Source organism: Lissotriton vulgaris, chromosome 2_1 (assembly GCF_964263255.1).
Source record: "Lissotriton vulgaris chromosome 2_1, aLisVul1.2, whole genome shotgun sequence".
NCBI classification, from domain to species: domain Eukaryota; kingdom Metazoa; phylum Chordata; class Amphibia; order Caudata; family Salamandridae; genus Lissotriton; species Lissotriton vulgaris.
In genome coordinates, this window is record NC_141687.1 from 387449085 (window position 1) to 387472542 (window position 23458).

A 23458-nucleotide genomic window follows, 5' to 3' on the forward strand; every position below is an offset into this window, starting at 1 on the left:
AGCAACATGCTTTCTCACCAGGTTACTTGCTATCTGAAAAATAGATAAATGTATGCAATTAGTTAATCACCAAATGTAAAGGCTGCTTGGAGCCGAGTACAGGCTTTTATTTAGGAGTTACTAGAAGCTGTATGGTGACAAATATGTATTCTTTTTGAGAGGTGATCTAGGGGTGTTAAGTTTTGAAAAACATCCTCTTCATGGGCATATAAAAATGTTTTCACTAGGTACAGTGTATAAACTGTTACTAAAAGGTATTCTTTGAAAGCACTTGTTTTATCTTAAAAAAAAAAAAAGTTTTAGTAGCCTACTTTATACTTGGGACAGTTGGAAATGTGTAATTTTTGCGGCTGCAGAATCTTCTACATAATTATGGATTTGCAGCATTATCCACCATCTGCTGTATAATCTGCAGATTTTAACAAAAAAATGTTTCTAGCTCAAAAGGATACAAAGTTCATAAAAGCGCAACAATACATGTTGCCGCACAGTGGAAGGCCCATCGCAAAATTTGACTGGTCACTTTTCTGTTGCTTATTGCTGTGTTTGGGTGATAAACTGGTACTAATGAGGAAAAACCTTTGCCAAGACAGTGTTAGCATGTTTAAAACTGACAAAATAATGAAGTAATATCAATCCAAAAAGAGCCACATTAAGCCTCAAATGTAGCCTATTTTTAATGAATAATTTAGTCAGCCGTGCTGCATAATTTTGTCCTACCGTGCCGCATAATTCCAGTGGCCATGCTGATATTGTGTGCAGTGCAATTTTTAAATAATGACTTGCATATTCATAGTGATTTGTGTTACAATTATGCGGTTATACAATTAGGCATCTGCAGTGCTCACATTAATCAATTGAGGTTTCACAACATAAAAGAAATGTTCCCAATGATTACTTTATTTTTCATTTACAGTATGTGGATTATTTTATATGTAGATCACTAAAGGTGAACACAAATATTTACAGAACATTTATTCGTTTTAGACACTTAGCAATGTCTTTGACCCCGCCAGCAGGGAGCCAATAATCAGCATTCATTTTTCTAAACTCTATCTGCTTGATTTCGATGAATACAGCCTGAAAACGCTAAATAAAGAAAGTTGGGCTTCCAGGCCATTGTTATTTAACAAATAGTTACAAAGACATTTGCACACCTGTGGGAACTCAGCCACGGCCCCCGGGTGGGCGCGCCCCACCGTTTGAAGATCTCTGATATTATTCAACTTGAACATTTTCTCTTTGCAATTCAGATCACAGAGAAGAATGCAGATCCAGAAACAATGCTACTGTCCTACCTCAGGAAGAGGCGTATCCTTTGAGTTTAGATTGTCTATCTATCTGTCTGTCTGTCTGGGTTGTATGACGCTACAACGCATGCCATATTCCAGGCATGCCATTACCACGCAAATCTTTACCCCGACTTGCTGTCGGGGGTGCGCTGGAAGTTGGAATAGTATAATTTACTATTCCAACTCTAGTGTGTGCAACAGTAGGGAAGGTGTTGAAGTTAAATCCAACACCTTCTACCCCCTGCAACAAGCCATTCCCATTGTAACAACATGCGGGGTAATGGCATGCGTTGTACGCATGCGTGTAATGGTTGTTTCCAGATGGAAGGCACAATGAAGATCTGTGGGTGCAGTGCTCTTCTTCCACTGCTTCCTGAAGCACCTAAAGGGCATAACGTCAGGTCATCTGTGACATGGAACAGCTTGGTGGGAGTAGAATTGAGCTCCAGCTACACCGTACCTTCATTTTACTTTAGGTTGAGTGTACGCTCTTATCAGAATATTGATTTGTATGCTTTGGGTGTTTGCATTTTATGGAGTCTGTGTTAGTGAATGTAGTGTGTGCTTTGACTCGGGGAACATTCTACGGTCAGTCAGAAGCTACATCTTGTTGGTGGTTTTATTACAGAATGCGGAGTTGGATTGACTGAAAGCTGTGGTGAGGTGGTTGGTGTGAGGTTAAACTTGCACTGAGGCTGGAGGGAGTTGTACACCAGCTCTCCTGAGAAGCCTTCATACAAAGTTGTCCTAGATTTGGTTTTCATTTTGGAAACCTTCCCGGGATCTTTCGCAGATGAGATCATGAAAGGGTTCCTGAATTCGTTTGACCAAGATATACAACCATTCAGTTTAGCGAGTCCCAAATTGCACAGAATTGCGACTCACAATTTGCAACTTGCTAAACTGAATGTACAACAGTCTCTCAGACACTGTTTGCGATTCCCAATGGGGTCGTAAATTGCATGCCTCATTAATATTCATGAGGCAAGCACAATTTGCGGCCCCATTGGGAATGGCTAGCACTCACATGGATGGTGACCTGCTGGGGTCAGCAGACCACCATATCTGGGAATACTTTTTCAAAAAAGCATTTTTTTAAAATGCACCCTGTTTTTTCTTAAAGGAAAACGGGAGGCATTTGAAAAAGAAAAATGAAACTTTTCAGTTTCATTTTTTAAGTGCAGACAGTGGTCCTTGCTCTTAAAAAATATTTTCGCAACCATTCACAAAGGGAAATGGGTCGCCTGGGGATCCCTTCCCGTTTGTGAGCGGTTTACCACCTACTTAAACTGCTAGTGTTTTGCAACTGCAAATACGGTTGCAAAACAATAGTACATTGGTGTTAGAGTCTCTATTAGGAAGGGACACCCTTGGCACACCCCTTCCTAATAGCAAGTCGCAAATGCTATTTTGCGAGTCACTGACTCGCAAAATAGCATTTGTAGATACTACCACAGTTTTTTGCAGTCGCAAACAGGTTGATATCTCTTTTGTGACCGCAGAAACAGTTGTTCATCTCGACCAGGGTCCCTAACCATGTTGAATTGTAGGAATTAACCAGGTATTTCGTTTTACTAAGCAAGGGTCCTACCAAAGTAATTCAAGAAATTAGATTGTGGTGCCAGTGTTCATTGCATCAAAGTCTTCTTGTCCACATTAATCAAGAGCTACTATGGCGTACACGTAACTGGATGAGGGAGACCACCATTTATCCCTATTTGAAAGCACATGTGTAAAACATGGGTGAAACAAAATGCAGCTTTCTTTAAAACTAAAAACTTTCCTCCAGTGGCAAGGAAGTGCATTTTGCTCTTTTTCCAGTTTTTGAGGAATCTCCCGCATAGGAGTGACAGGGTATGGCTGCTTGAGTCAGACTGCAGGCAGACTGCACACACGTAAAACTTGGATTGCTAGACAAACGCTACAAACACAGGTGAAATGCTAGATTTGACTGGGCTTAGAGTAAGCCAAGTTCTACAGTAAAAGAAATAGAGATTTCTAGTCGGCCATCAGGTAACTTCAGTATCAAGAGAAGAGATGAGACAGCTTACATCTTTTGCAACTCTACACATGATGTCCTAAATGGATATGGATACAAAACCTATGAGGAAAGGCCAGGACCCCAGTAATGGGTGGCTGGCAGGACTAGGATAGAGTCAGTAAGCAGACTTCCCTACAGGGGTGCAGGTAAAAAGGCCTGCACCACTGAGCTGTAATCTGCAACCGCTGGTCACCCCGCAGCCCACCAGCAGGGGCGGCCTTAGGCATGTGCAAGCTGTGCACCTGCACAGGGCCACCAAATCCCAGGGGCCACCACACCAATATATATCCTTAATATAATAATCCTCTAAGGATGGATACATTTTTGCGTGGCGGCCCCTGGCAGGGATTTGGCGGCCTCCGGCTCTGTTCCACTTCCAAACACCCTGACCCCCCCTCTTCACTGGCCTTCGCGCTCCGCCCCTCCCGGACCCCCTCTTCCGGGGTCCCCTACCTACGCTCCCTGCCCAGGGCCACCATGAGCCTAGAGCCACCCCTGCCACCAGAAGGAGGGCAAAGTTACCCCTTCACTGTGGTGAAGTGCACGCTATGTGTGCCCCGTTTCAGGCGTGCTGTGCTCTGCTGGTGAACAGCTCTCCTTCAAAAGTGGAGAATCGCCACTGGATTCACCGGTTGTCACATTTTTGCCTCTATGACCTATCTCAGATTTGTCTTCCCTTTCAGCAAAATCGTTTGTTTGACACAGGAGCATAACGACGTCAGGTCTGTTCAGTTAAAATCTTATGTAAATGGCCCTCCATAAAAACCTTCAATAAACTACAGCAAGTTTAATTCCTTGCTGTGCAGATTATTTTTGCTGTAAACATAAAGGCCCATTTTAGTCTCGGCTGCCCCATATTACAGCAATAAGGCGACCTGACAGCTCTCTGAAAGTCCTCCAGGAAGTCCAACGTAATGCCCTCAGCAGCACAAACTGTGTATGAATGTGTGTCATCCTTAGGGGTGGAAGTCATTAAAACAAGATTGTGCGGTCACGATTCGGAGTAGTCAAAAACGCCAAACACCTCAAGAATATTGGCATAATACTGTTTTTCTATTAAAAGTGAAACTTAGAATCAGCAATGTGTGTTTGCAATATGTATTTGCTGCATTTTGTTATTACCATTATTATTATCGCTATTAGTATTACTATCAGTATACTAAATGCAATAACATACTCATGTTTACAAACAGAGAAACATGCAGACAAATCATAGCAAGAAGTAGAAGATTGTGGTTGCTGTACTACATCTACACACTATAGCACCACCCATCAATGATTCTCTGTAGTGTGAACAAATGAAGCACATAATCTAGAGTTTCAAAATGTATTTGGATTTTCTTTTTCTTTAACTACTTACCTTAGTTCTCTTGACGGGGACCAAATATGGCTGTGGAGGAGGCGGCTGCGGAGCGTGCACCGTCATGGTATCAACATTCAATCCAGTGAGCAAGAAGATCCTGTATCCTTCTATCTTTAAGGGCCAAGTGTTTATTGGACACAGCATTGTATTTTATTTCCAGGCAAAGAGTGGCGTACAAAGTCATTGCGCCCGCATTTCTCAAACTTGCACACCTAACTGGAAGACCACTTCAGGTGCTAGACATGCAAATCAGTGTTCTTGGAATGGAAGACCATTACTGCCACAGTAAACCTCAGGGCATATTTACAAGGGCCTATCTCCACAGGAACATCAGGTTTAGTGACATTCCTGCGGAAATAGGGGCTTGGCCTTATTTACAAGGGGGCGTTAAGCCACATTAAGTGGAATAAGCCACCCTTTCATGCTATACGTAGCATGAAAGGGGTGGGCAATGGGTGTTGCGGTGGACGTTCCGCCGCAACAGCGTTTTAATTTTGACGATGCCCCATATTTACTAGGGCTGCGTACAAAGGTATTTTCCAAACTTTCACTCCTATCTCAGGTACTCGACATGCAAATGTGTGTTCTTGGAATATGAGGCCATTACTGCTACAGTAAACGTCGTGCTTAAAATTATCTTAATTGACCATCATTTCCTAGCCTAGCAGTCATTGCATTGATCTGCATGCAACTATGCCTGCTGAGATCCTTGGTTATTGAGTTAAAGCAATCAATTGGGGTTTGTAAAACTGCTGTTTTAAGAGGCTCTCGTCTGTTACCAACCAATAAGATCTTTTTGCAATTTGATGCTAAATCCTATTAATGGAAGCGATCCCAAGTCTAGGATTGTTGACTTCCCACTAAAGGTAAATTTGTCTTTGTTGTGTTTGGCCATGTTGTGCTATGTTATGTTATCGCAAAGATACTTGATAACGCGCATATTCACCATTGGTTCTTTTGCACTGAAAATATGACCTGCGTGAAGAACTGAAGAAGAGGATAGTCACTCATCAGAGTTAATATCGACCATGACATAAGTAAATGATGCGAAACAAAAGGGGATGATGGACGGAGCGTTTGAGCAAATCAAACACTCACCCCCAGTCAAGTGATCTGGGTTTAATCCATCATTATTATTTAGCTCACTCAGCCACCCCAGTTCAGACATGGCCATATGCAAATCAGTCTGACCCTGTGCCTCATGAGAACAGTACAGCCGGAACTGCCAAGCCATGTCTTCCCTGGACTGGAAACAAGCATCCTGTGACCAGTTTCGGATTCATAATCCTCATCAGCCAGGCTATCTTGAATCCAGTGGCCAAGTGAGCAAGGGACTCACATCTGAGCATACCCTGCCAACTTAGGGCGAACAAAGCGAAATAAAAGGGGATGATGGACGGAGAGTTTGAGCAAATCAAACACTCACCCCCAGTCAACTGATCTGGGTTTAATCCATCACCATTCTTTAGCTCACTCAGCCACCCCAGTTCAGACATGGCCATATGCAAATCAGTCTGACCCTGTGCCTCATTGGAACAGTACAGCCCGAAATGCCAAGCCATGTCTTCACTGGACCTGCATTCTGTCCATCAACTGTTGGTTTTGCATTTGTCACCCTGAGTGGGATGGGTATGCTCAGACGTGAGTCCCATGCTCTCCACACCACTGGAGTCAAGCTATCCTGGCTGAAAACGGCTGATAGCCAGAAACCGGTCGTAGGATGCTTGATTCCGGTCCAGTAAAGACACGGCTTGGCAGTTCGGGCTGGACTATTCCCATAAGGCACAGGGTCAAGGCTGATTTGCATATGGCCATGTCTGAACTGGGGTGGTGTGGAGTGCAAAAAAACAATGGATTTAGGCCCAGATCTCTGTACTGGAGTGAATGTATGACATTGTTCTGCATTCTGTCCCTCAACTGTTGGTTTTGCATTTGTCACCCCGAGTGGGATGGGTATGCTCAGACGTGAGTCCCATGCTCTCCACACCACTGGAGTCAAGCTATCCTGGCTGAAGACAGCTGATAGCCAGAAACCAGTCCTAGGATGCTTGATTCCAATCCAGTAAAGACATGGTTTGGCAGCTCGGGCTGGACTGTTCCAAGGCACAGGGTCAAGGCTGATTTGCATATGGCCATGTCTGAACTGGGGTGGTGTGGAGTGCAAAAAAACGATGGATTTAGGCCCAGATCTCTGTACTGGGGTGAAGGTATGACATTGTTCTGCATTCTGTCCATCAACTGTTGGTTTTGCATTTGTCACCCGAGTGGGATGGGTATGCTCATACGTGAGTCCCATGCTCTCCACACCACTGGAGTCAAGCTATCCTGGCTGAAAACGGCTGATAGCCAGAAACCGGTCCTAGGATGCTTGATTCCGGTCCAGTAAAGACATGGCTTGGCAGTTCGGGCTGAACTGTTCCCCTAAGGCACAGGGTCAAGGCTGATTTGCATATGGCCATGTCGGAACTGGGGTGGTGTGGAGTGCAAAAAAACGATGGATTTAGGCCCAGATCTCTGTACTGGGGTGAATGTATGACATTGTTCTGCATTCTGTCCATCAACTGTTGGTTTTGCATTTGTCACCCGAGTGGGATGGGTATGCTCAGACGTGAGTCCCATGCTCTCCACACCACTGGAGTCAAGCTATCCTGGCTGAAAACGGCTGATAGCCAGCAACCGGTCCTAGGATGCTTGATTCCGATCCAGTAAAGACATGGCTTGGCAGTTCGGGCTGGACTGTTCCCATGAGGCACAGGGTCAAGGCTGATTTGCATACGGCCATGTCTGAACTGGGGTGGTGTGGAGTGCAAAAAAACAATGGATTTAGTCACAAAGAAATGATAAATCTTGGAAGGGTATTGAATTGTACTGTAACAACACTGAATGTAAAAGGGTAATTTTGTGTCAAAATTGTTCAATTGTATGGATTTATTCCTGTGATACATTATACAGAATTCTTTGCGTTAACTTGGTTTTTGGCAGACCATGTGCTACTGCATTGGTTCATTTTAATTACCTTTGGTGTGTGTGTGTACCTTGCAGGTGGGTTGTGAGTGGTATGGTGTGGAATATGAAATATTATTGTGTGTATGAATGATCGTTTGATTGTGTGATTTTCTACAGGTCCCCTTGTCCCCCAAATCATTTTGTTATTGTTCGTTTCTAAAAAAAAGAAAAATTCGGAAGAAATCTTTAATGATATATACATATAAAAAACTAAAAATAAAGAGCTACTAATGAGCTTTCAAATATGTATGGTTTATACATTTTGAAGAAATAGATCTTGAATAGCAATCAGCATTGGCACGTTTTTTGTTATATTGTGTATTGGGCTCGGCCTTGCTGATCAGAGCCATACCCGTTTTTGGTTTTATGCATTATTCCAGTAGCCATGCTGAAATTGAGTGCAGTACAATTTTTGCATATTCACAGTGCTTTGTGTTACAGGCTAGGACTTCATAGTGTTATAAATGCACAAGCCACTATTACCGATTGTGATGTTTGGTGAAAATTTGTTGAATTTGCAATACTTATTTAATGCTGATATTTGAGTAATAAAAATCAAACTGTATTGGGGAGCACTTATTAGTAATAACTTTGCACTAGAGTCATTGCAGTGATGGGTATTACCCATGTAGAGGTGTGACAAAGCATTTTTTACATTACTACTGGCAACCATGCCATATGCATTGATGTGAACACTGCTAATTAATCTTGCCTATGGTGGCCACTAATGTAACCTTGTTTTATGTAGTTACCCTTACTTTTTCTAGTAATATTAGTAGCTCGAGAGGATTGGAACATAAGTTGAGCTGATTACATAAAAAGGTTGGAGACCCCTGGTATTGTTCATGTTCAATATCAGATTGTGGATAGCGATACTATCCACAATTAGGGGTGTCCAATCATGGGGTTTCAGGTATGTCAAAGACAACTTTAGCTGCGTATTGCCTTAAACCCCATGGTGTGAGGCTGCAAAGCATTCAGTCCCCACTGGAATTCATGCAGCTGTGACAACCGTGTTTGCTCTAGAAGTTTATAACTAATAGACCTAAAAGCTTATTGGTTGATATATTGACACAGAATTCAGATTGCCAATAAATGTACCAAATGCTGTTAAATGCCCTCTCTTTAACCCCTTGCCAGCGCCGCGAATTCCGCAGCAGCGCGGGGGGCTAGGGGGTGAGCACGGCGCTTCGGTGCTCATGACGGCTCCACGCCATCATGAGTCACGGGCGGCGTGTGCTCATGACAGTGTGGTTCCGTCATGACCACGCCCACTCATTAGTTCGCCCACACAGGCGGGGAATTAGTGCCACGTGGGAGGAGCGGCGGTGGCATGACAGTACCAAGCCGTCATGAGCACAGCCACCCATGGCTCATGACGGCATGGAGCGGTCATGAGCATGCAAGGGGTTAATCTCATAACATCCTGTGTGTTCACCTGAACGTAGTCTACAGCCACAGTACCAAGGCACACAAAAATGGCCTAATGCTTTTGGCAGGTGGGCCCGCTCTTCCATTATCTTCACCTCTTGTTCTTCCTCATGGGCACTCGTCTTATTACTCACCAAGTAATATACATAACGATAACTTATTTTCATAATCCTTATTTTCCTTTATAATCCAAAGTCATTACACTGCGAACGCTTGCCTACTTCCTATCTGCTCTCTGTACGGTACAGCGGTGACAACAGTAGAAGGCATTGGTAGCACGACCACCAAACTGCATCCAGTCCAGGTAAGAGTATTTTCATCATCCCTATGTGTTTTGGTTTTCTATTTACTTTGAGCTGACTATTCATGTCTGTGAATGATGTTGCTTGTATTACTCCAGTTAAGTTCCAAGTTGGACATTTAGAGGTGTTATATCATCTCATGATGCTATGTTATTTTTGGGACAAATAAAAGTCTATTACAGACTCTACTGTGGTCCTGAACACACAGTGTAATGATTGGTCGACCTGGCATCATGGAAACTGCACCCCTGTGTACTGTTCAGTGAAAGAGTTTTTATCAGATAGTGTGCCGATTAATATCTGTGACATGGGTGCATTGATGGAGTGACGTTATGAGTCCAGGTCACCATAAAACTATGTTTTCAGTCCTTGATTTTTATTTTAGAAACTCATTAAATTCCATGTCTTAGTCATGATGTTATATTCATAGCCCAGATGACAATGCAACCGATTAAATTAAAATAGTAGGAAAGAAAGGTCGCTAAAGTAAAGCCTTTTCAGACATCACATTTTGCATTGGCTAACAGAGAATACATTGTGACAATGTAAACATTTTTTTGCAATATTACACCCTAATGCGTTCCTAGAATATTACAGTTTTATGTTAAATATACCTATAAAACATTGAAGAGTTATTTTTTCACTAAGGGGAAAGGGCAGGTATGATATTCTTGCAAGAAGCCCAGAATTGCTAAATATGTCTTTCTCTTATTAAGAATCTGTTTTGCTAGTGTCATTACTAGTGTTTATTTTTAAGATTTAAAAAAAATGCGCTTTGGGGCTAGCTGAGCTCTGAAATTCTTAGGGTTGTCTCCCACTGTAGGGAGATTGTATTAGGCTCTTGGAGTGCTGCGACTCTCAGACAGTGTGCTTCCATTATGGAGCTGTTGATGGGTTTGCTGACTGCTCCAAGGCCCAGTGTTGTGACAGGGTACAGCAGCTCCCAAGGGGAAATCATGGTGGTGGTCTCCTCTGGCTGACGCTCACAGCTCAACTTAGATGAAGATTTCTGGGAATGGTGGGATGCTCGAAGGGTGACTTGTTTGGAGATATTGTTTCTTGACTGGCTGATACGGCCTCCCTGCTCCTCTGTAACCGGGTTTCTATCGATGGAAACCCGGTTACAGAGGAGCAAGGAGGCCGTATCAGCCAGTCAAGAAACAATATCTCCAAACAAGTCACCCTTCGAGCATCCCACCGTAGAGTGAACAGAATCGAGGAACAAATCGCTTCCTTTCCGAGATTCCAATTGAAAAAAGGAGTCCCAAAAAAGTACTAACAGAGAACAACTACTATATCAAATATCGGTGGCTCCTCTGTACCAATATAAAAGGAAAAGGCAACCATAATAAGGTCTTGCTTCATTTTAACGGACACTAGCCGAAATGAGACACTACTATAAAAGAGGGTCTTGCCAACAATGAAGTCTTCAATCTGAAGATTTTGATGTAACCCTAGTCAAAAAACGTCCTGAAGAAGGTGAAACCATTGTAGCAACCACCGAAACGCCGCGTCGACTCTTGTCTTTTTGACTTTTCATGACTATGTACACTGTGTCATTTGTAAATCATAATAGCATTGTTTTTATTGTTTTTAAAGTTTTTAATTTTAGAATGTAACCCTGCTTAAGGGAGGTACCTAATAAATTGCCATATATTTTTATATATACTTTAGCCTAATTTGTTCCTTTCTGTGCTACCCACTACCATGAAGGTTTAATACTGCATAGAAACCCCAGCTTCCCTGAGAGTTCACCCCAAAATCTCAATACTATACTGTCCACACACATTAATTTTATTGGTCAAAACGGATTGACCATTTAACACACAGGGTCTCTCCATATTTTCTTTGTATTTGCTCCCCTCCCTGTTACTGAACCAGGGGAACCTTCCAATTTACTTTTTTGGTGTCCAATGGGAACAGCCCATTCCGAACTGCCAAGGCAGGTTCTCTCAGAATCGCAACACAATCAACCCAAGACCGGGTTAGGCCTAGTTGGGCCTCTTCAGTCGGGTGCAGTTTGGTCCAGTGGCAAAGTGAGCATGGGCCAACATCTGTGCATACCCTTTGCAAGTGAGGGCGTTACATCAAACACACAAAAAATGACAGCTGATTACAGTGAATTATGTAACAAGATACAACTGTTACCGAATTTTGAGGTTATGGATGTGAAGAGGGGTTGGAATGAGTATGATCAAAACCACCTGCATGCTCACTACAGGCCCTGTTAGAAGAGATGTGGGGGCTGGTACAGTTGTTGTTGAGCTAAGTGACGCATTGCAGAAAGAATATGTTACACAAAGGATAGATAGAAGATGTATATAATAAACAAAAATGGCAAAACCTGCTTTTTCATGGTCCTGAGCCATTTAAATATGATGCGAAGAATTTAAAAGGGACTACTGGGAGTCCAAGATGGCTCTCGTGTAGGATCAGCCTTGTGGTGCTTCTCTGTGCAAACTGATAGTTGACGTTTGCAGGGAGCCTGGCCGGCCTGGAGATGCCGGTGTCACTTGGAGGCAACGAGAGGCATCGGCTAGCCACCTCTGCTGCTGCTGCTGCCGCCAAAGGCTGATCTGCAAGCCTTGCAGTCGGAGGAGGAGCAGCACTGAGGCGCCATGATGGTGACTGCACCGGCCGGAGAAGCCTAGTCCTCGGACTGCAACTCTCGTGTCCCGATAGAGAAGATTTCCCCTGATACCCAGGCCCGCCTGGAACGGGGGCACCTGGTCGGCAAATGAGTCTCTGATAGCAGGAGGGAGAGCCCTGGATGGCGGCGAGTGGCGCGGCTGGCCAGGAGATCCCACAGCGGAGTGGTGGTGGCCGCTTCCCTCCCTGATGGCAGCAGTGGAGTGGAGGTGACCGACCCAGGGGCAGTGCGGTGCCCTGGCGGTGAGTGATTGTGCCCGTGTGGCAGTGCACAAGTGTGGAGTCTGGGGAGGGGCCAAACACATCACAAGGAAAGAGCAGCATACTGAGGTGGGAGACCTGGGCGACTGTTAGTGTGCCGCAGCTGTGAAGAGGGAGAAGTGTGGTTGCTGCCTGTGCGCCCCGGTGACTAGAGGCTTGTCTGGAGGTACTGAGTGACCTGGCACTGGCTGTTGTGGTCTCAGGAGATGCAGAGCAGTTTGGAGCTCCTCCCCCTCACCCCCGATGACTGGACCTCGTGGTTGCCTGGGCCCGGGCCCTTATTGACTTGCTTGTGACTTTTGGTCTCCGCACGCCCCAAGATTGCTCACTGGGAGCGGCTCGTCGAGGAAGTGGTTCTGCAGCCTGTTGTTCTCTGGCGGCTCTGGAGCAGGGGTGAGGTGCTCAGCCAGGGCTGGACGTTTTTCAGGGGGAATCTCTAAGAACCCACTGAGTGCATTTTACATTAAATCCTACACTGGTTTCAGTGTGGGTTTAGTGTGCTGAGAAGTTTGCCAAGGTTCCCAGGTTTTAGTAAAGCCATTACGGAGCTGTGGAGTTGAATGCTACTGATGTTCCCTGCTTATAACTTTTAAGCGGTTAGACTCACGTCTCTCGGTTACGCTGCTGCTTTGACGCTTGTTGATTTTGTTACCATCATTTTTGGCTGAGACATTCATTTTTAAGCCGGTTGGTGCTTTGGCCTTTTAGGCGCTTGTGAACTACGTTTGTTGAATCCCCTGATGAAGGGCTTCTCTTAACAGCCCGAAATGCATTGGGTATTTTAATGACTACTTATGCTGATGTAAAGCATTCACATCTTGATTTTTTGAAACTCTTTTGCAAATATCGTGAATGAACCAATTTGCAACATTTCTTCACTTGAAGTTTGGAATATTGAATTCATTGAATAACGAAGAGGACTTTGGTTAATAGTTTATATTTTGTGATTGGTAAGCTATTGGATAATTCTGTTGAAACGCCTTGAGCGACACACTTGTGGTGCACTGCGTATCCCTAGATAATAATCTGGGTATTCTCCTCATTGTGAAACAGATGGCTTGCAGGGCCTCTCACCTGGTGCACACACATTTGTTTTAATCTATGTTCCTACATTTGTTTAATTGTTGACATTGTTTAAACTAGATTCTTGAGTGCATCACAGCTGCATTTCTTTACTGTAAACCATACAGGTAGGCAGTGGTAATTACAGACATAAATGCGAAATGGGTAGCAGGTAGTTGGATTAAGGTGTATCTAAAATAACAGGGAAAAAGAGTGCACAACAAACTAGATGCACATAAGGAACCAACATGATTCTTGACTAAAGTGAACAGGGAGGTAACATTTCAACTTTACAGTGTATGTGCGTCAGCATTGAGAATTATATACTCTGATTTGGTGCGAAAGAATGCGACCTGAGAAAGGTAATAACATTATTTAAGAAAGTGCATGTTTAATTTTAAAAATATCAGAGTGTGGACATGACAATACAGGTTATGTGTATATTTAAAGGTGATTAAGCAAATAGAAAGGAGTGGCTTGTAGATCGTCATCAATAATAATACAGGAGCAAATAGTTTACAACTCATGAATTCGGACTAGATCTGAGGATAAATTCTAGTCTTGTGAAATAGCTTCTCATATCAGTAGGTTGGTCGTTGATTTCTGCAAGCCTTCCAAGTTAAGAATGATGAAATATGTTGGTATATCGGTCCATTTCTGCATCACTGGATAGGTTTAGACATGAAGATTAAAATGATGTCCTCTGGTTGCATATATTATAAATAAGGCTTTGTTTCACCAACTCAGTAATAGGAATTGGAACAGTTAACCTTTTTCAAGAATGTCATAATACTACATTTTGAAAGTTGATGTTCTTTTTATCCCTTATTAGGAGAGAATTGCAAAAGCTCACGGCTCCCAGTGTGGCTTCTGCACCCCTGGGATGGTGATGTCCATGTACACACTGCTGAGGAACCATCCTGAGCCCACCATGCAGCAGATAAATGAAGCTCTTGCCGGTACGTTGTCAACATGAATTACTGTGACCAGGCTGCTATGTTATTTAACCAGTATATGTTCTGCAAGTTTGTGAGCCTTTCACCCTGAGTAGAAGGTGTGTGGAGCCCTTATGGTTGTTTCACGTGCATGTTGGGTGAGATTGCAGGGTTCTTATTTTCCACTGGTTTAGCAGGATTTTGGCACTTCCAAGTTTGTTGAATGAATGTTTGGAGAGCACTTGTGGTAATTTGTATTTGGAGGGCACTTGTGGTATATAAGTTTGTATGACTTTTGCACGTGTGATGGTCACCAGTGCGTGGAGAAGTGTTTCTGTGTCTTGCATGTTTTAGTAGTGGTTAGTTACACTAAGATTTACGGTAGTTGTACGTGAATAATACAGCACTGGTTCACAGCGTGGTTTACTATCTAGTGTGGTTTGTTATCCAGTAGAGGTTAGAGAACACGCTTGTATTGTTTTTCAATGGTGAATTCCAAGAAAACTTTTATTTTGTGTATGTATTGTCATTTTGTCTTTGTTGCAGTATGTCTCTGATGAAGGGTTTGTAACCCGAAAGCATTGGGGTTTTGAAGATTGCTCGTTAATGTGATGCCAAGATTCATGCAACTACAGCATTTCTGAATGATAATGGAATATGATGAAAAGATGCATATATACATGAATTTATTGATGTCTATGGATGATAGTGAACATTCAATTTAAAAGGAATACAAAAAGAAGTGAGAAAAGAATCTGTGGGGGATTATTTTAAAGTGATTTAACCTTCGTGTGATATGAAATACAGTACGCCTTGGACTAGTGGTTCGTGGGTGGCGCTGTGGGTGGGGGGGCAGCGGGGGAGATACATTTACCTTGCCACCGAGTCCCGCGTCTCCGCTCCTGCTCTCCCCCACCTCAGACTCCAGGAAGCACAGCCAGGCTGCCATGACCAATCACAATGCTTCTAAGCAGCGTTGTGATTGGTCTGAGTGCTGTGGTCTGGCGCTCAGCCAGGGACAGGGTGCCTGGGCATGTTCTCCATGCAGGCTGAACTGCAGCCTGCATGGAGAACAGGGAAAGTGCGCATGACTGTTTTGGGTCACCAGAGAGGGCCGGCAAAACAGTCATTGCGCACATAGGAGGGTTCTACCACTCCTCACTTGCTCATTTAATTCGGTTTAAAATTGAATGATGGAGTGCATATTCCACATTAGCACTTTATTAAGAAACCTATAGCCAGTTTTTCTTAAAGGTATACATGTTTTGTTTTTTAATGCTCATGTTCCTTTCGGGTCAATGTATGTAATTCACCATGTGGTATCAAGTTCAAGTTCAAAAGACCTTTATTTGAATTTCATAAAATTCATAAAAGTACTGCATTAAAACAATTCAGTTACATAACAGATCAAAATTACAAAATTCATAATTATTAAAAAATCTAATACAACTCTCATAAGACTATTTTCAGGGGTTTTCCATCATTTTGCGTACACGTGTTATAAGTCTCAGAAAAGTGCTAGTGCGAAAAATTAGTTCATCTGTGTCCAGGGAGAGCAGCATTGTATAAGACTCCCCCAACGAAAGGAGTCTTTGTTTTCTAAAATAAGGAATTAAAAACCAATTGATATATTTTAAATAAAATTTACAGAAGAATAGAAAGTGCAAATCATTCTGTTTATTAATACCATCACACGGACATGGATTGTATTGTGTTGTGTGTAGATAACCCAAAGGAAAGCCCAGTAGAAATTTCATTGAGCCCGCCCTTAGGCGAAACAACAGTGATCTCTCCCAATTGGTCATGGGTAAAGTGAGGTAGGGTGGAATTCATTCCCCATGTAACTCACAACAGTTGATTTGAGGGTTTCCCTTTCCATTTGTTCAGAATTATAAAATGCATACAGTGCTTGTTTGACATCAATTTTGTCTTTGGGCTCAATCCTGCTTGGGTCGGAGAAAAGATCTCCTCTGTCCACGGCACTCAATGTTTTTAAAACTCCCGCAAGCCAGGGGATCGCCAGGCCATGGTCACATTTAAGACAGTCTTTTATAATATTTTGCGTTAGAGTGGCTGAGTTATTCCTCCAGATCCTGATCCAGAATAGAGCTGGTCTAGTTCTAATAAAGTCACATACATAGGGAGGTTTAGTTCCTCATGACAAATAAATTCGGAAGATGAGATTGGGGCGCCCAGTATTTTTCTACAAAATCGACTTTCTTCTCGCTGGATACTTGGACTTTTTCCCAATCCCCAGACCTCAGCCCCGTATGTAGCTACAGGTGGTATCTTTGTATTGGGAATTAGATCTATTGAGTAATCATACGTATGCTCTGCATGAGAGTAGAGTATGCTTACTTTTTGCTTATCTTAAATTTCGGAATAAACTTCAGAAATTTGACAAGCACTTTCAGGCATACTTGAAATAATAAATAAATCCAAGAGGTGTGGCCCCCCAGCTCCCCTCCCAGGATGGGTAGATCGGTGCCGTGGAAGGTGCTGTACGAAACTGCTTGGACCATAGAAGGATCGCAAATGTTTTCCAATTGACCCAAAATGCAGTATCCATGGTATAATGAGGACACACAAAAAAAAGAGGTGTGGACAAGAGTCTTTTTGAAAACAATTGCTTTTATAGTAGGTGACGTAAAATGTATGTTAGACGATTTCCAATTTACAGAAGGATTAACCATAATTTTCCAAGGACAATGCCAAAATTTGGCAGATCGATGAAATAAAAAATAATTGTTTTTTTACAATGTTTCAAATGTGTAGCCAATTCTGCGTTCCCTCTATGATGCGTGCAGCCTGGCTTCTTACAGCGCCCAGGCACAGTCTGGGAGCGCCTTCCCTCAAAGACCAAAATACATTTAAAAAAAACGTCCTTTTTGTGGCAGGCGTTGCTCCAGGAGGCCTAGTAAATCAATTAAACGACAAAGGGGCTGCTTTTTTTAAGCGCATAGTATTTCAAGAGGCCCATAGCAGGAAGTGTGAAACAAAATGCGTGTGATTGAGTTTCAAGCTGCAATGAGAGGGTGTGGCTGTGGCCATATACCAGTGCTGCTCACCTTGAAACTGGGGAAACAGGTTCTAGTCTCTATGCTCAATCAAGCGCTCCAATACTGTCTGGTCGACCTTGCTCAAGAATTGTAACAAAAAAAATAGAATTACTTTCACCTTAAAGAATACTTCTTAACCTATCCTCCTTCTTGTTCACCATCACAAATGAGGGCACCTTCAAGTGCGCAAAATCGGGATTTGCTCTGTATAAAACAACTTGTGTTTGATTTCATAGCCTATAAAGTTGCTTCATCTATAATTATACCCTAAGTCACACATAGGGTACACATGACACCTAACTTGCCACAGTTAACTAATAGCATTGCCATTGGGACTAGGGTCCACAAACATTTCTCAGTTCCTGTTTAAAAACTCTTACTTTTAATAAATACTTTGCCCATAATCTGATGAACCAAGGTGAGGCGCTACTGTGGTTTAGTTTTTTAAATCTTGAAGACACCTTACCAGATCTAACATAATCTGTGCTGACACGCCACATATTTTCAAGGCTCAGCTCGTGTACAGCCTCTTAAGAGCGAGAGTCGACTGTTGACTCAGCTGTCCCTGTTAATTTATTGGTTCGACCACCTCTGCCTTGCACATAGTCAGGGTCACTGGAATTATGCAGCAGGAGAGGCCAAATTATGCAGCGGGGCTGAATTATGCAACAAGAAAAAGCAAGTTGTGCAGCATGATGCTGTACATTTTGTGATAGTATTACTTTATTATTTTGACATTTCACACATGCTAATACTATTTGGGCAAATGTTTCACCTCATTACAACCAATTTACACCCAAATACAACATAAGCAACAGAAAGTTGACCAGTCAACCTTTGTGAAGAGTCTTCCACTTTGCAGCAATACGGGTAGTCCTAGTTTTAGTAACTTTTCATCCATTCAAGCTAGCATTTCTTTTGGGGGGTTTACTATCTGCAAATTATAGAGCAGATGATAAATTATCAATCAATCAAACAATTTATAAAGCGCGCTACACACCCGGTAGGGTCTCAAGGCGCTGGGGGGAGGGGTCCGTTACTGCTCGAAAAGACAGGTCTTGAGTTGCTTCCTGAAGATGAGATGGTCCTGTGTCAGCCGTAGGTGGATGGGGAGGGAGTTCCATGTCTTGGCCGCCAGGTAGGAGAAGGATCTTCCTCCGGCGGTGGCTCTGCGGATGTGTGGTACGGCGGCTAGGGCGAGGCTGGTCGATCGTAGCTGGCGGGTGGGCGTGTAGAAAGTGAGGCGGTTGTTGAAGTACTTGGGGCCAAGGTCATGGAGAGCCTTGTGTGAGTGGGTGAGGAGTCTGAACGTGATCCTTTCGCTGACGGGGAGCCAGTGCAGGTCTCTCAGGTGGCCGGAGATGTGGTTGTGGCGGGGGATGTCCAGGATGAGTCGTGTGGAGGCGTTCTGTATGCGCTGGAGTCTTTTCTTTAGTTTGGCAGTAGTTCCCGCGTAGAGGGTGTTCCCGTAGTCCAGTCGGCTGGTGACGAGTGCCTGGGTGACCGTCTTCCTGGTTTCGGTGGGGATCCAACGGAAGATCTTACGGAGCATGCGCAGGGTGTTAAAGCATGATGACGCGACGGCGTTCACTTGTCTGGAAATCGAGAGGGAGGATTCCAGGTGACTTGGGAGTGGTGCCCAGGGCAGGGGGGCACCAGGAGTTGTCCCAGGCAGAGGATGATGATCCCAGGATGAGGACTTCCGTCTTGTCTGAGTTCAGCTTCAGACGGCTTAGCTTCATCCATTCCATGACGTCTTTCATCCCTTCGTGTAGGTTGGCTCTGGCGGTGGTGGGGTCGTTGGTGAGGGAGCGGATCAGCTGGGTGTCGTCGGCGTAGGAGATGATGTTGAGGTTGGATTGGCGAGCGATGGTTGAGCGAGGGCTCATGTAGACGTTGAAGAGGGTGGGGCTGAGTGAGGATCCTTGCGGAACGCCGCAGATGACTTCGGTGGCTGCGGATCTGAACGGGTGGAGGCGGACTCTCTGGGTTCTTCCGGCGAGGAACGAGATGATCCACTCCAGTGCCTTCTCTTGGATGCCGATGTTGCTGAGGGGCTATACTATGGTGCGGTGGCAGACAGTGTCGAACGCTGCGGAGAGGTCCAGGAGGATGAGGGCCGCTGTATCCCCGTTGTCGAGCAGGGATCTGATGTCGTCGGTGGCTGCTCGGAAACCGGACTGCGAGGGGTCAAGGGATCCGTTCGTCTCGAGGAAGGCGGCGAGCTGTTTGTTGATGGTCTTCTCGATGGCTTTGGCAGGAAAAGGGAGGAGCGAGATGGGGCGGACGTTCTTGAGGTCGGTGAGGTCTGCTGTTGGTTTCTTCAGGAGCGTGCTAAGCTCGGCATGTTTCCAGCTCTCCGGGAAGGTGGCGGTGTTGAAGGAGATGTTGATGATGCCCCGGAGTTGGGGTGCGATGATGTAGTCGGCCTTGTTGAAGACGTGGTGGGGGCATGGGTCGGTAGGTGATCCGGAGTGATCACCTACCGACCCATGTGGTAAATGTGGCAAATCCATATTCTGTAGAAAAGACCACGGCCACTAAATCTTAAAATTCCAGTGGCCTTGACCCTGGTACAAGGATGTGAGCATTCTGGAAAGCATAGGGTTTGTAATGAAAGGATGTACTTCCAGTAAAAAAATATTCTTGAAGAAGTTTCCCACTGTAGGTATGCTGTGCACTGCATCACACAGTGATATGAAGCCTTTTAAAAATTGCTACACTGTTACGCCTGCCTTGAGGAGACATCATTTCTGGGCTCAAATCCCTGTCTATAAATGTTAGATAGGGACTTGCCTCAAACCCTTGGGTCGTTGCATCGGAACACCCATGTACCACCTATGGTACCCCCCTGCTGATGCAATGTAGCAGAATTTAGGGCACAGTGCTACTTTTGTTTGTGTTACTGTGGGCAGCTTTCCTACACAAATCATGATTTTCATTGGAAAATAAATCCCACCACAATACTGTGTGCTGGGTTTGTGTCACATTTTATGATGCAAACTCAGTGGAAAGTGTTAATAAATCTGAATCAGAATCTCTAAACCGGTACTTGTCAATAATATAAGGACGATTTGTGTTCCTACTGAAAGCTAATGTAAGGTTACAAAATGACTAATGCAGAGCAAATGTTGCTGTACTTCATAAAACCAGAAGGCAATAAAGATGACAAAGAGAAGGGTCCCCTGAAGCATGTGAGAAAAATGATTAGCGCCTTGAATTGAGCATTCCAAATATCTGTAGACATGCACCGGATTGTAAAGATCGTCTAAACTTGCTCCAACAGCTTTCATTTAGTTATGGTTCTTGAAGAGTGGTAAATCATATAATTTACACATACCTAAAATTTCAAAGGTGAGTAAAAATGTAGCTGTGCCAATTCACCTAACTGCTCATTAGTGTTTTTAACAAAATGGCATGTCAATGTTCCCTTTCTCTGCTGCCCTTCTTATTCATTTGCAGTGATGTTCACAGAAGCAAGTTTAAATCGTGTCTTTGAACTTCATGCCACTCACCCAACATCTCCCTATAGGATACACTAAATCCAACATCCTTATCAGCCACGCAGTCCAAAGTGGTGCCAAAGCTCACAAGGTAAATCAGAATACATCACAGGTTTGTCCAAAGTATTACGCATTATATACATACAAGAAGACCAAACAACAACTCCTGTGTTCCTGTTCTAAAGCCACCACAAGTGGTGAGGTATGGATGTGGGCCTCTTAGTGGTAGCAACGGTGGTGGCACCTGGCATGGCCAAGGCTGCCTGTCCCATTACCTTTTGAGGATTCTAGAGGAGGTTAGACAAGGGGGGCAGAGGAGACTGTGAGTGCCACCAGTGATTTTAATTTGGGATTTTAGTCAGTGGCTTTGCTATTTTTACTGCAGCCAGTGCAAAGGCACCACGGCCCGACATGAGAGAGGCCCAATCATCTCTGCTCTTGTTGCAGTTTATTTAACACCACAGACACAAAAGGTGATGGGAGGAATGTTTGCAATAAGTCTAACCAATGGCAGTCACTCCAGGTAGATTTCAAACCCATTCTACTTTTGGCCACCATGACACCTCAGTTTGGACCCAGCCATATGCAGATCAGTAATTTTTTTAATATATTTTATTTTATTTTGTATTGCAGTTTGTTACTGTTACAGGTAACATATGAATAACATGTCTCATTCAAGGGTGAGATATAACTCCGACAACATCTACATCGCCCAGTCCCACATCGCTCCCACACACCGCTTTAGAAAAAAAAACATTAGACATTAGCATTAATCCCCTGCATTTCACAGGTCGAGATATTCAGAATCATGGTCTTCCCATCACAAATACATTACTTTTCATCTCCCAAGGTGGAAAACAAATAGGCTGTTCAGGGCCCCCCAGTAATCTTTAGGCGGTGATGTTCTAGGCAATTCTTCTGCATACAATTTCAGTTATGAACTACAATAAACCATGTCAGATAACCAAGCTGTCTTTGTCGGTTTAGTCCTGCTCCCCCCATGCAGCGCTATCCTCCTCTTAGCCAGCAGGAGGCTCACTGACGGGAATCTCCGAACCAGCGATTGAAAATCCCTCAGCTGTCCCAAAAGACAGACCACTGGTTCACATTCCACCCACTCTGAGACCGTATCTGACAATGTGTTTGTAACTAGTGTCCAATATTGTAGCACCGATGGGCACGGCCAGTTGCAGGAAATCTGCGTCACTAACTCTACATCACACAGTTTGTTGTATTTTTTAACCCATATTTGGTAAATCAGTCTTGAACCTGTTCCAAGAGGAACAGTCCACGCTGCACTGCCAGGCCAGGTTCACCATGAACCAGAACACAAGCAACCCAAGACCAGTTTCGCCCTTGTTGGGGCTTTTCAATTGGGTGTCGCTTGGCTTCAGTGGCACAGTGAGCAAGGGGTTCAAGTCTGGGCATACCCTTGGCAACTTAGTGCATTAGACACAAAGATGATGGCAGGATTGCTTCCAGTAGTTCTAACCAATGGTAATCACTTAGTTCAGCATTCCAAACAATTGTTCTTTTGTACACCGGGCCAACTCAGTTTGGACCCAGCCAAATGCAAATCAGTCTTGATCCTACTTCAATAGGAGCATTCCATCCCGAGCATGCCATGCCAGTCCTCCATGAGCGACGACTCAAGCAACCCTGGAATGGTTTTCCCCTGATTTTGCTAAGAATTTTTTTAAGTCTCTTCCTGGCTTTAGCTATGTGTTGCTGGGGAAGAGTCATTGCCACAGAGAGTAAACCCGCTACCAAGCAGCCACTGGTAAAACACAAAATGGAGTCTATAGCTGAACAGAGGCCAAACATTCTTTCAATGGGTTTGTGCAGGAGCTTGTCATGAGGTAGAACTGTGTGAAAGTTGATGGGTGAGGTGAAAAGGCAGCAGAATTGAAGAAAAACAAAAGGGTGGAAGGAAATAGAGGTATAATACATGAGTTTGGAGTAGGAAGGCAGCTATGGAGGCAAGATATTAAGGAAAGGAAAAATGGAGGGGTGAGAATGGGATACCAAGAAGAGAGAATAAAGAGGGGAGACAGGGTAAGAAAATGAACAAGGAAATAGGAAAGAGATTGGAAAGAAATATTAGAGAGTAAAGGAATGAAGAAAAGATGAGAATGGGGATTACAAAGTAAGAAGATGTACTGGATGGTAAAGGAGAAAAGTAGGAAGGACAGAAATAATAGAAAGATGGAGAGGAAACATGATTCAGAAGTGTGAAGGAGAATGGAGATTTAAGTATAGAGAGAAAAGAAGGCATGTATGGAAAAGATGAGCTACGGAAGTGATACAGGAAACAGGAAGACGTGAAGCAAGAAAGGGAGAAGAAAAGAAAGAAAGGAGAGTGTACAATAGAAAGGGGAGGAAAAGGGAGAGGAACAAAGAAAGAAGGAAAGGATGATAAAAAAAACAAAAGGGGATAGATAGACCAAACAAGGAAGGCAGAGCCAAGGAGAGGAAGGAGATGAGAGAGAAGCATAGTTAAGATATAGATTTGATAGAGTAAAGGTGGAATGAGAGAGAATAGGGAGATTTGAGA

General features: G+C 43.8%; 1 protein-coding gene across 1 annotated transcript in view; it reads left to right on the forward strand.

Moving 5' to 3' along the window:
* The window catches only part of AOX1 (aldehyde oxidase 1), a 504603-nt gene that overhangs the window by 39738 nt on the left and 441407 nt on the right, over positions 1-23458 (forward strand). The window contains exons 2-5 of the mRNA XM_086955224.1: positions 1254-1311; positions 4699-4795; positions 9329-9437; positions 14240-14366. Coding sequence (XP_086811350.1) covers positions 1254-1311; positions 4699-4795; positions 9329-9437; positions 14240-14366 — 391 coding nt within the window. The remainder of the gene's footprint in view (positions 1-1253; positions 1312-4698; positions 4796-9328; positions 9438-14239; positions 14367-23458) is intronic.